Genomic DNA, 12,676 nt, shown 5'->3' on the forward strand with positions numbered 1-12,676 from the left:
TGTAGGGAGTATCTCTGGGGTGCTAGTTCATGTCTAGAGAAAACCTTTGTTCAATACTGTTTTCTATTCTGCAAAGTAGATTTTTTTGGTGTGTGTGGGTAGTGGTGGAGGCACTTAAGTAATATTAATTCCCAAGATACTGAGTGTTTCAACTTTCTGTTGATCTCACTGGGACTTGAAATGGTGCGACACCTCTAGAAAGTAGGCTGTTTATTGATTTGCAGATTAAAATCTGGGTTAACTTTTTAAGTGCTTTGAAGTGTTACTTGAATGTGCTTTCAGCTTCTAAATGCAACTGCTGGACATGGTAAGTCCATATTAACTTCATTAATGTTGTATACAAAAGCAGATCAGAGAAATGTCACTTAGTAAGACTGAAACTGGGGATGTTTTTTACCTAGTATAACCCTGTCTCCTCTATGTGAGAAGGCAGCGAATGCTTTTTAGTGCATCTTGTAAGAGTTGCTTTTCTTAGCAGCTATACAGGAAAGTGCAGGCCCTGGACTGTAGTTCTTGATCTGTGAGAGTGACTTCTTTCTGCTTGATTGGCCTGCAGAGCAATGTTGTGTGCCTGTGACTTTATAATCCTGAAGGCAGCAATGTTAATGTAGTGGACAGAGCTTGCACAGCACAGACTGTGTCTACTCTTTGTGTAGGGCATGCTACTGCATCTTCATTTCCTTCTGGGATTTGTAGAGCTCCCTGCCTCTGAGGAGTAAGACTCAATTTATTGACCCAAATAGTCCAGGCCTACAGGTGGTAGAGTGCTGGAAATGTAGAAGAGCTTACTGTGATCAGTTCTAGGCACAGGTGGTGTTTTTAGTTTGATGGGAATGATTAATCTGAGGTACTTCAGCCCCTTAGGAGCCAATTTGAAGTGCTGTTCTTGAAGGCCTGTCCTAAACATCCACTTAGTAGTGGGTACAAAATGGATTCCTTCAGTTTTCCTTCAATTTTTTTTTTATTAGAGAAAGATTCACAGTTGGTTTGTATTTTATAGCTTTTTATTAATTAATTGCATTGAAAAGTATATGCCATCTATTTCATATTCCATCCAAAGCAGTTAAGCAATAAAAGCAATGACCATGGGAATATAGAAGACAGAAAATTGATGGACTAAGTCCTTGAAGAGGAGGCAAAACAAAGAAGATAATACCTTTCTTACACAGGATGTTTAATGATGAGACAATCAACCCCCAGTTTTGACTGGTTCTGTGGTGAGAACATGCCCTAATGATGAACTTTGCTCATTATAATAATAAAAAACACATCCCTAGCTCAGGCACCCTCTACTCACAAAAAGACCACTACTCATCGAGCATGTGCCATGATTTCTTGGGACACTATGCCTTTAAATCAAAGCAGAGAAAGGATAAGCCAATAGAAACTTAGGCAAGTAGTGACTTAAGTAAGATGTGCTAATAGCCTAATGTTGTAACCTTTTAAGTAGGCCTTTGTGTGCCTCAGTGTGCTGGTTTTGTGGATCTACAACCCAGTACCCCTTTCTGGTCAGAGCTGTAAATAAATCAAATACATTGACTCTGTGAGGATTGGCTTCTTGCACACCAGGTGAAAGAACCTGGTTCAGGGAAACAATGAAGAGGAAGAGATGTCTCCCAACTTGCTCAGATGCATTTGTAGTTCTCTGATTTAGAGATTCAGCAGGTGTGAGACTTGCACAGTGGTTTCCCACCTATTAAGCCTGCAGCCAAGACTTCACCTCATATCTAGAACACAACAATGTGACCTTGCCTGTTCTAAGCGTGTTTAACAGATGCTGGTGGCTGTGGATGTAACATCAGATTGTGGAGATGGAAGAATGAGGATGTGTTTCTAGTTAGGACTCTGTACAGAGAGGAAGGGTAAACTACATCTACACCCCTTGGATGTCTGCTGTCACATGTACTGCTGGTTATATTCCAGTATGTCACAAGTTTTGTGACATTTAGCCCCACTTGGTACAGTGACAGCAGTTGACACATGGATGTATCTGGCCTAACTCACTCTTTTCCCTTCCTGTTTGAATGCTTGTTTAGGCTGTAATTCAGTGGAACTTTAAAGAGGGCTTAAAAAGCTGTAGGGTTTATAACCTGCCTTTATGTTGTACAACAAAGAGTAGCATAGATGTGGTGGGGTTTAATCTGCATAGAAGAGTTGTTTGTGTTTGAGTACTTATACTGAACAAACCTTTTGCACAATAGAGATGACAGGACATTTTGCAAATATATTTTCCTACATAGAGAATCTCCTCAAGACTATTTCCAAGGGAAGGAAGCTTAATCTGAATCTTAATCTGAAGATGAGGCTTCAGATTAAGATTTTGTGAAAACAAAATGTATTATTTTGCTCAATTTAATGGCATAACTGAATTGTGTTAGAATGTTTTGTTTGGATTGGAAACTTGTAGCTTCCCATGTGCTGGTGTAACATGGTAGTGCTTTGCTTGTAGTATTCTTAGTCTGTTTTTATTGCTGGGTAAAGTGCTAAAAGTACTAGCTATGAAGTAAGGTGTGCTGGTATGAGATTATTTGAGCAGGGACAGCCTCAAAATTATTTAAAATCCTGATCTGTCTTAGCAGCAAAGTGACTAGTGCTTATACTTGCTTACAGCTAGCCTCTTGACCAGCAAAATGCACTTGATAGCAGCTGGAACAGTAATTTTTCTCACATAGTCACTTATCACATCTTGGCAAATAGCTAGATAGGGTGTTAGCTTGTGGAGGGAACCAGCGTGTTCTTTCCTCTGTCTGCTGCCCACATACTCATGGTGTGTTCACTTAGAGGCTTGTGAGCAAAACAAAACTACTTTTGATTCTAAATGGCTTGTGATCTTTGTTTATCTGTCAGAGCTGGGGCCTGCTGAGAATTAAGCTTTTTACTACACATCATCAGTGTATCTGATGGCATCAGAAAAGAAAGGAAGTAGTATATGTAATTGAAGCTGCTGTTTCAATAGCATCAATGATATTTGTCTGCACTGCTCCATAGCAGTGTGTGGCCCAAACTTGTGTGTTATGGAGAAGACTATTAGTAGGTAGTTCCTCTTAAAGAAAATTTTAGACATCAAGAAGCAGCACTGCAGAGCCAAAGCATCCATTTTCATTACTGCATTGTATGTCCCTTCTCTTTATGACAGGTATTCGATCAGTGAGCTTTTACGAGCACATCATCACAGTGGGAACGGGGCAAGGTTCCCTATTGTTTTATGATATCCGAGCCCAGAGGTTCCTGAATGAAAAGCCCCCACATGCCTGCTATGGACAGAAGCAGAAATTAGGAGGAAGTGAAATTTTAAAGTTGACTACTGGGAAAGGTTGGCTGGTGAGTATCTTGTAGTTGTAGGAAACCCTTTACACAGGAGTTTACACTGTTTTTTTGTAGTAATGGAAGCTATTATATGAAATTTGTCCCAGTCAAACAGTGATCATGTAACTAATAACGGTAGTCTTGAAAAGCAAGAAGTGCTGCAGTATTGCGCTCTCTAAAAGATTTATGAAAGGGTATTGAATGATTGGTTGCTCAAGTGTAAGGCATACTGACTACTTTTCTTATGCACTGATTCATAAATGAACTAGATTTTATATCTTCATATTTTCTAATGCAATCTAACTTCTAGTTTTCAGAACCTCAAACACAAAATTCATTGTCTTCCTTTAAAAATGTGCTACTCTAATGTGGTACTCAAAGCAAGAGAGTTTTAATTGTGTGCAGTATTAGAAACTGTCCTCCTGAGGTAATGCCATGGCAGGCACTTGAGTTCAATTTTCTGTATGTTATCATAAAGCAGTTAATGGCTTTGTCTAACTTTTCTCCATTATCCTTTGCATCACTGTGATGTAACTTTAAAAACTGATGAAACTTAATATCTTCCCTACCCTTCATCTCCCCTCTCCAATGTTTGGCCCCAATGTCCCCAGAAAAAGCTTCAGGACAACATTGTTATTGATCTGTCTGAAGCTTCAGGAGTATTAACAGAGAAGATCCCTTTTTAGGCTCTGGAAACAACCTTCTGCTTTTGTGAAACAAGATTTTGGGTTTGTTTGGCAGCAGTAATAATCTAAACTTTCCTTTAACAGAATCACGATGAAACCTGGAGAAATTATTTTTCTGACATACATTTCTTCCCAAATGCTGTTTATACCCACTGCTACGACTCATCTGGAACGAAACTCTTTGTGGCAGGAGGCCCCCTTCCATCAGGACTTCATGGGAATTATGCTGGTCTCTGGAGCTAATGATAACTCTTCATAAATGCTGATCTTGACACAGATTTCTACTTTACCATTTTAAAAACAAAATTATGTGATGCCATTGAGTTCTGGTTTAAATGCAAGTTATTTTTAGGCAATTTTCTGTTGGTCTCCAACAGTCTTGTACATGTTTTTGAACCATTATTTTTGCTTTAACCTGCTTAGTCTTTTATATGAAGGGGTTTTTAAATCCTTTTTTATTGTATTTACTCCAAATGACTCTTCTCCCACATTTAGGCTGTCTTAGCCACATGCCTCCTCCTCTTTGCTGTGACATAGGATTCCTTCTTATAGCATGGATGCTGCTGGACTTTCTGTGAAAGTCTAGGGGCTGTGTGTCTTCAGATATTTTGTCAGTTCCATTACCTGAAGTGAGGACTGCTTGTAATTTAAAAATATTAAAAATATTTGTAAGAGATAAAGTAGTAGCTTATCTGTAGAGCCTGGCCCTAGTCTGGGTTAATCTTATTTTTTAAAAGTACAAGTCTAATGACACTGTCTATACATAGAGGAGTATGGTCATTTTAATCTGTACTCATTGGAGCCCAGGGATAGATTCCTCTGGGGTATTGCCCATCAAGCCCAAAGTGCAGGAGTTTTAAAAAATGCATTTGTATTTGAATTGCAGTTTTCAACAGTGCCAAAAGAAAATTTATCCATTGTTCCTTTTCTGCTTCTCCCAGGTATCAGCTTGCACAACTGGAGTTTGTATAGGCTGTTCTGAGGTGTGGCTATTGCATGATGACATTACATTGAGGGCCTGCAGAGGTGCTGAGAGGAAATGGGGGCTAGGGACATGAGTGTTCTTGTCCTTCAAAATGAACTAAATCTATCAATTTTTCAGATGAGTCAAGATTCCTTAGTATGCTGCTGTGGTAGCTCATGGGTTCTTCATAAACTGCCTAAAACCCAGGACCTCTTTTTGTCCCAGGTTGTGGAAGCTTTTCCCATTTTAGCTTTTCTGTTTGGCCATCTCCTCTAATATGCCAATGGAATAAATAAACTGGGTTTTTTTCTCTGAGGGTAAAGAGTGCATCTTGGACTTGTCTAATGCAAGCTGGAAGCTTTCCATGTAGCAAGATAACTTGCTGTTAGTTCACATTGAGCTAGCAGCATCTGTTGTCATCTTGCTTGCTGTAGGAGAGGCTCAGGTTTTCCTTGCTGCCTTCTGCAATCAAACTCCTACAAACTTCATGTGGGACTGGGTGGGGAGAATAGGTCCAATGCCCTTCAGGTCCAACCATGAAGCATGTGCATTCCAGGGTGATGGTCTTACCTAATACTCACTAAAATGCAGGACTCAAGGGTGCTCCTCCTAGCCTTTTGGCAGGCACCAAGCTTGGCTTGTCACTGATACCTCTGTCCTCTGCTGGGATGAATGCCTTTCCCATGCCCTTGTCATCAGTGGAGCAGAGTGTGCATGTATCTCACTGCTGTGGTACCAAATAGGTAGTTGTCTGAAGCTGAGAAGAATGACAAAGCTGGGACATGCTCTGTTCTTCTGTGTCTGCTGGAGATCACAGCCACCACTGTAGAGTAGCTCTAATCCCCGATGTGCAGTTCCTGCCAGATTGCCTAGAGCTAGTCCGCATGTGTCTTTGTGTTCCCTCTCATCTTTGTACTCTATATTTTCATCAGTAATGCCAAGCAGTGAGACTTGGGCTTAATTTCTGGTTGGTAGTGGACACTTGGATGAAAATCCTGCAAGGAATGCAGTTCCCTCCCATCCTGATGAAAAATCCTGTTAAGATATCTCCCAGACATTCACCTGTCTCAGAAGTATAATTTACTCACACTGAGCACTGACATGGGTACTTTACAAACCGATCTTTTTTATGGTATTTCATAATTCTACTTCCCTTGTGAGTTGGTTGCTTAAACTGAATCAGTTCATGGTGAAATTATAAACTATGGAGTAGCAAAGGAGCTACTATTTTATTTAGAGCTTTTGTTTGTTTTTTAAAGATGTAATGGTGCCTGTGTTGTTCTGTGATGGCAATTTACTGCTTTGGTTATTTTAGGGGTTTTGAAAAGTGGAAGTATACAGAGAAAAACAAATCTTGGTGAAGTATGGCAGGATGTGTATTTCTGGGATTATTCCTCCAGCTACCATGTAAGATCATGCTGTCACAGGGAACAATTTCTGGTTAGTTGTTTTGTTTGGCTTGGTTTAAGGTGCCTTTTTTTTCCCTCTTTTCAAAAGAAACTAGACACTTGACTCTGAGTGTTCTCTAATTCTGCTGAAACAACTAGTTAAGTGCTTAGTGTCACCAGTGCCAAAGGAAAACTACTGATCTGGAAACCCTAGCCCTGATGTTGATCTATAAATTTGAAGCATATTCCAGGTCTGGGTGAAGGGGCAAAAAGGGTATTTTTATGGACTAAGCTCTAGCCTCTAAACATGGAGGCTGATCTTTCTGTAGAGTCAACAGAGTCTCTAGGTTATTGAAGAGGTCACTGTGGCACCCCTGGAACGTGTCCCTCTCTGCCAACTGATCACAAATACCTCAGTGTGTGGTCCTAAAGCTTGGTAGTGTGAGTGCCCTTTTCCTCACTTTTTTTCTGCATAAGAAGCTTTGGACAATTCTCAGAAGAATCTGGACAATGATGTAAAATTTCTCAAGTTTCATATGCTTCTGTGTATTCTGCTTTCGTGGTGCTTTCTTGCAAAAATAACTTCTCATGAGGAGGGAGCCATCCTTGTTGCTGTATGAAAATCCCCCCCAAAAAACTGGGAACAAACTAGATATAGTGCTGCGAGAACACAAATTGGGCCAGAGAGAACTTAATTTCTAGCCTGTTTTGTAGCAGCCACAGGGCCTGCAAGGCCTCCCTGGTTGTCAGTTGCCTAAGATAAGAAATGCCTAGTCATGATGACTGGACCAAAGAAGCCCCTCTTCCACCTTCAGACCCTTGTTATCTCTCTGTAAGACCATAGGTCTATTCACCTTGACCCTTACTATTGGATTGTTTCCCAAAACCCCTATACCCTATATAAACCCCTATTTCTGAGCTGGTCCGCAGAAGAGCTGTCACTGTCACCCTTCGCAGAAGCTGCCAATAAAGACACATCTGTGGAACCTCATACAACCTTCTCCTCTCTCTCCCCATGTCTGCTGAGGCACTTAGCAAGCAAAGAGCTGAAATCACCAAAGAGCTGATCTCACTTAAAAGCTGAGCTGCTTGCTAAGATTGCCTGTGGCTGGGGGCCTGCCTGAGGGACCTGGACAGGTTGTGCTTAGCAGGACTTTGCTATCCAGACACCTACAGCAGCCAGGGTTGGATAGACCCTGAGAACCCCCTGCCATAATACTGTTTCAGTGGTTTTAAATGCTTGTAGCAATATAGAATTATAGATGTTACGTTTCAGAGTATTTTGTGGTTGGTCATATGTCACTTTTGGTCCAGTCAAGGTTAGAAAAAGAGGCAGAGAAAGGTGATGATATGCCAACTGTCCAAATATAAGTCATAGGAGAAATGGGATGAAAAGACAGGTTTTCTTATTTGAATTGATTTTTTTGCTCTACTGGTTTAGAAATCAGTTGAAATCCAGGATCATGGTGTGAGAAGCAGTGGTTTTCCATTGAAGTGCAGGAATGACTGTACAGCATGGTATCTCTCATCTCTTCATGGAGGCAAGTTGAGTGCACCCTGGTGTTCAAATAGCAGATGAGATGAAATTCAGTCTGGTGACTGAGTTGTGCTCACTGTGTCTTGCTGTGCTTTGCTGAGACCCATTGGCATTTGCATTTTCAGGCTGTCTTTTTGAATGTTTCTTAACAAGTTCCCTCCCTTGCTCTTTCCCGCCCATCTGAATGGTCTGTTTGGGGTTGCCTCCTCCACCCCAAATCATCCCAGCTTTTTACTGTAGCAATATTGTGATGTGTTACTCTTCGAGCCAGGTCTTATGAGCTCTCAGCGAAACCCATCACACCCGAGATAGCTCAGCTACCCAGAACAGTATAAAATTAGCAGGATGGCTTCTGAGGTAGTGTTGGAAACAGGAAAAGGTTTAATAAAAGGCAAAATAACAAAGCTCTTATGGAGAAAAACCGAGCCAGGGGTAAGAGGTCCTTGCTCCTGCTAAAATACCCCACAAAAGCGATTATTTCCTTTGTTCTCTTCCTTTTCTAGTGAATTACCTAGGCGGGACCTCTTGGCCTCTGTCCAGTCCGACAGACCCAGGTCTGAGGCGAAGTCCCAAAGGTCCTATGAGGTGTCTTTGCACTTAATTTGGGAGAGAAACTTCTGGGCTTTTTGCCTTTTTAAGCAAAGAATAATTTGGTCACTCCGTCAACAGGGGGCACATTCCTACAGTATTGTACTTGCAGAGGTGACCTCTGTTAAGCAGAAATGGGCTTGCTGGCATTTTGTCAAGCCATGCTTGAGACCTTTAATTTGTTTTTTTTTTAACTGGGCAGACCTTTGAGGCTAGCTCAGACCGGAGAACTGGGTAGTTGCCCTAGTACATGTTTCACTAATGGGAGGATTACACAGTAACAGTCTATTTCTGGGGGGGAACAGACTCTAGTTTATCTCACATTAGGCACTTGAAGCAGATAAAAGATCTTCTGTGCTGCCAATGAGTGTAGAAACTAGTTAATTTTATCGCTCAGCTCTTTTCAGTGAACTACCATGTTAATTTGGGTATCTTTGGGTATTGCATTTTCAGTATTCATAATCACAAATAATCAAACCCAGTGACTTAACTATGGATTCAGTAGTAAAATTATCCCTGGCTGACTTGACTGTACAAGGGAGAAAGATGGAGAAATTACCAGGAATGAGGTGATGAATAAAATCATAGATTCTACTGGGTAGCAATGTCTCAGTAACAATTGGGTGTTATGTGATAGACTTTCCTAAGGAAGCAAAAGCTATTTTGCAATACTGGCTTGAGCAGAGAAATGAGGGTGGTGCTCACCCTCTTCACCTTATTTCTGATAATTCCTCCAATTTTTTCCCTTGTACAGTCAAGTCTGATAGGGAGAATTGGTAGTGCTCTCCTTGGGTGCTTTCTGGGATTGCGATAACAAAGTGAGTCCATTTGTTTGGTTCCCCTCATCTGTGCTGCTTGTGTTAGTCCAAGGTGAATAAATTACCAAAGAACAGTTAATAGGTGTTTGATCCTAGTCTCAGTTGTTCATTTTCTACATAGATCCATTTCTAAGATCATAGCAAGAGTACCTAGTGATCTTACTGGACTTAGTCTGTCCACAAAGGTTACATTCACATTGTGGGCGACTTGTGACTTCTTTAATGAGGGGAACTCCTGAACTGCATTATGGGGCTATATTTGCTGCCTCTATTTTAAGTCTTTGGCTGCATTTTGTATCTTAATCCTTAAGATATTTATGTTCAGTTACTCTTCTCCAGAATTTCATCCTCTTCCTTCACCTGAGCACTTGCTTTGTATATACCTTGCAGCTGCAAAATTAACAGATTAAAGTTATGATCCAGCTATGTCAAGTGGTGGTTTGGTGTCTTAATTTCTGCCCCTCAGATGAGAGGCACTTACGGACCTTGTGAATTAATATCCCTCACCTGGTACAGATGTGAAATAAAGCAGGCTTTGATAGAGATCATCTGTTTTCTTTGCTTGCAAGAAACCAAGAACAGATGGACTGTCACTGCATCTTGGCAAAGCAGCAGCATCTTTCAGCAGCCAGGTGGGAGCTCTGAGATCTATTTCTGGTGGTCTGATAACCTTATTTTCCATAAATCTACATTTCCAAGGTGTGTGAGAAGTTCTTAGCTTCTATTGCAATTGCTACTGTGACTTAATTACTAAACTGAGGTACAGCTCGTTCCTAAGAACACCATTGCAGAGCTATGTGTGATGCAGGTCAAGCTGATCCTCTGGCCAGCCCATGCTGAGCCCTGGACTCCTGTGCTAGCCAGGCATATGCTCTCTAGCTTAAAACCAAGTGAAAATCCCTGTGTGCCTCTCTGGCCACCCCTCAGCCAGAACCTCAACTTAAAATGCATTTCTGAGTGTTGCAGTACCTTCAGTAACTTAGTCTCTGAAGCACAGTCACCAGGCATTTGTCTGTGTTGCAGACAAGGGAGAATGGAAATGAGAATATAGCCACATCTTATCTGAAGGAATCTCCTGTTTATGCTCTCCCTTGCTTCTGCAAGTGGACACTTCAGTGCATGTTGAGGATGGGCAAGGGGCACAAGAAAAATGGTAAAAGTCCAACAGTGTTTGATATTGCTCTCAGAACTCCCGAGGAATTAAAAAATATAGAGGGGATACTTATTCGTTGCTCAGGAGGTACTTGTAAAAGGGCTTAATCAGAAACATTTTCAGAGAAATCAAGTAGATATCCCCATAATTCTTGTTTCTTCATGTTAACTTTCAAGGATTTAAATTGGGAAGTACCTTTTTGTTTGTGATACTGGGTTTCTTAATGTGATACTTGTGGTACTTGGCTAATTAGGAGAATGCTTTTGACAGAAAGGAATTTTCCCAATTCAAATTAAGTGCCATTTTCTAATGGCCTTTCCCTCTAGTATCCTTCTGGGAGTGTTGTGGTCTAAGAAAGCACAGACAGATCTAAAATGGAGTGCCAGGGTTGGCAGAGTTAAGAAAATCTGGTCTGCCTGACCATTTCTGTACCTAAAAAACCACCAAGTAAAATACTTGATTGTATACAAATTCTGGTCATTGGACTGAAACTGAGAGGGTGTATACAACCCTTGCAACATAGTGTGAGGTCTCTATAGTCCTAGAAATTGATTCTTTGACCTCAGAACAAAAATGTAGGCATCAATATGTTGTTTTCTTAGGAACTGCTTTTCCAGATGCCCTTATTAAAAGGGAAAATTCAGGTGCTGAATCTTAAAATCTCATTAAACTTGTATTTTTTATTTGCCCATTCACCTGGTCTCCTTTCCTTTTCAAGGCCTCCCACAGTCTCAAGGTATATAAATCACTATGACTCATCCAAATAATGCCAAAACAGTCTAACCAGAGGTTAATGTGCCTTCCTCTTCTAGTACCTTGATCTTTGTAAAGTTATCTCAAACTCATCACTATCTTAGGGTTGGGTACATGCACTGTCTTTTTCTAAGATGTATATGTTGAAGTTGCAACAGGTTTGTACTGTTACTTGTGGCTTGTTCTATTTGTGTTAGGATGTGGTGTTGGCACCTTTTATTGAGTGCCCACAGCAAATGCGATAGAAGGATTAGAAAGGAAATAAAGGATAGAGAGAGAAAAGGGGGGGGGGGGGGGGGGGCTATAGCTACCAACAGAGAGACTAAATCCTCGTGGTCCAGCCAATAGATCCATCTTGTCACATTAGGGAGAATCTTGGAGTCTTTGGTTAGCTCAGGGGTCTTTCATAGTCCTCTGCCAGGAGGGGAACAGGTACAGGACAATGGAGAATAAGTCAGTTGAGAGCAAGTACAGACAGTCCAGTTCAGGACCCATTGTTTCAGGACTGGTTTCTATGGGAAACCAGTCTTGGTCCAGCAAACACATCTGCAGGTAACACTTGGCAGACATCCCGCTTCAATCAGCCCAGTACCCCCATGTTGGAATTTTAAGGGTCTCAGTCCTTGGGGGAGGGGCTTCAATCTCCATCCTTGAGGGCGGTCATGAGACAGATGAGGAATTTTCTGTGGGGGATCACCAAAGTTACCTCAGAAAGTTAGACTTTCTCTAAAGCAGGTGGCATCTGGCTGAGAGGTGGAGAAATTCATGGGCTATTGTGATGAGCAGGTATCATGAAACAGGTGTAAGCATACAGAGCAGGCCGCTGATTGCTAGGCCCTGCTCAAAGCAGTGTACGGTGGTAGCACAGCAAGCACACCTGCAAACAATCACTTAGCAAGCATCCACCTCAACCAGGCCAGAACTCCAGTCAGGGTCTTCAGGGTCTTAGTCTCTGTCCTTGCGACAATTGTGAGGCAAATGAGGGAAACTTCAGACTGTCTCTTACGCTTGTATGTTAATGTGTACACAAATACTGGCTCTTCCCCATGGCCTATGATGTATATGATGCACGAACTACACAAGATGTTTTAAAAAGTGCAGGGGTCACAGCTTCTTACCTGAGGGTATGATGTCTTACAGTGAACTGTTTTTAATGGTTTTTTTCCAAATATATTTAATAAGATCCAAAGCCTTTGGGAAAAAAAAAAAAAAACAGGGCTTGCTGACACTTGTTGGCTTTTGTTCTGAATCCAGAGTCTGATGTTTATTAACAACTCCTGAAAATCCACCCATCTAACAGCTTTTCTCAGCTTGTTGTTTCTTTCATGAGCTGTGTCAGAAACAGCACTGGATCCTGAACTATCACAGAAGTTGTCAAGTGAAATAGTAACAACTCTCTTCAAATATTACAGTGCGCATTTTTAATTGTCAGGTAAAACTGTTCAAAATTATTGATGCAACTTGCAAATGGAACAGTGGGAAA

General features: G+C 41.2%; 1 protein-coding gene across 1 annotated transcript in view; it reads left to right on the forward strand.

The window, feature by feature from the left end:
* LOC139598988 (DDB1- and CUL4-associated factor 12-like) overlaps positions 1 to 5,278 on the forward strand; it is a 49,071-nt gene extending 43,793 nt beyond the window's left edge. Inside the window, exons 8-9 of the mRNA XM_071445921.1 lie at positions 3,137 to 3,321; positions 4,077 to 5,278. Of these exons, the coding sequence (XP_071302022.1) occupies positions 3,137 to 3,321; positions 4,077 to 4,235 (344 nt within the window). The 3' untranslated portion in view covers positions 4,236 to 5,278. The remainder of the gene's footprint in view (positions 1 to 3,136; positions 3,322 to 4,076) is intronic.
* Positions 5,279 to 12,676: the final 7,398 nt, after the last annotated feature.

Source organism: Agelaius tricolor, unplaced genomic scaffold, assembly GCF_023055355.1.
Source record: "Agelaius tricolor isolate 1412-34295 unplaced genomic scaffold, bAgeTri1.0.p SCAF_21, whole genome shotgun sequence".
Taxonomy (NCBI): domain Eukaryota; kingdom Metazoa; phylum Chordata; class Aves; order Passeriformes; family Icteridae; genus Agelaius; species Agelaius tricolor.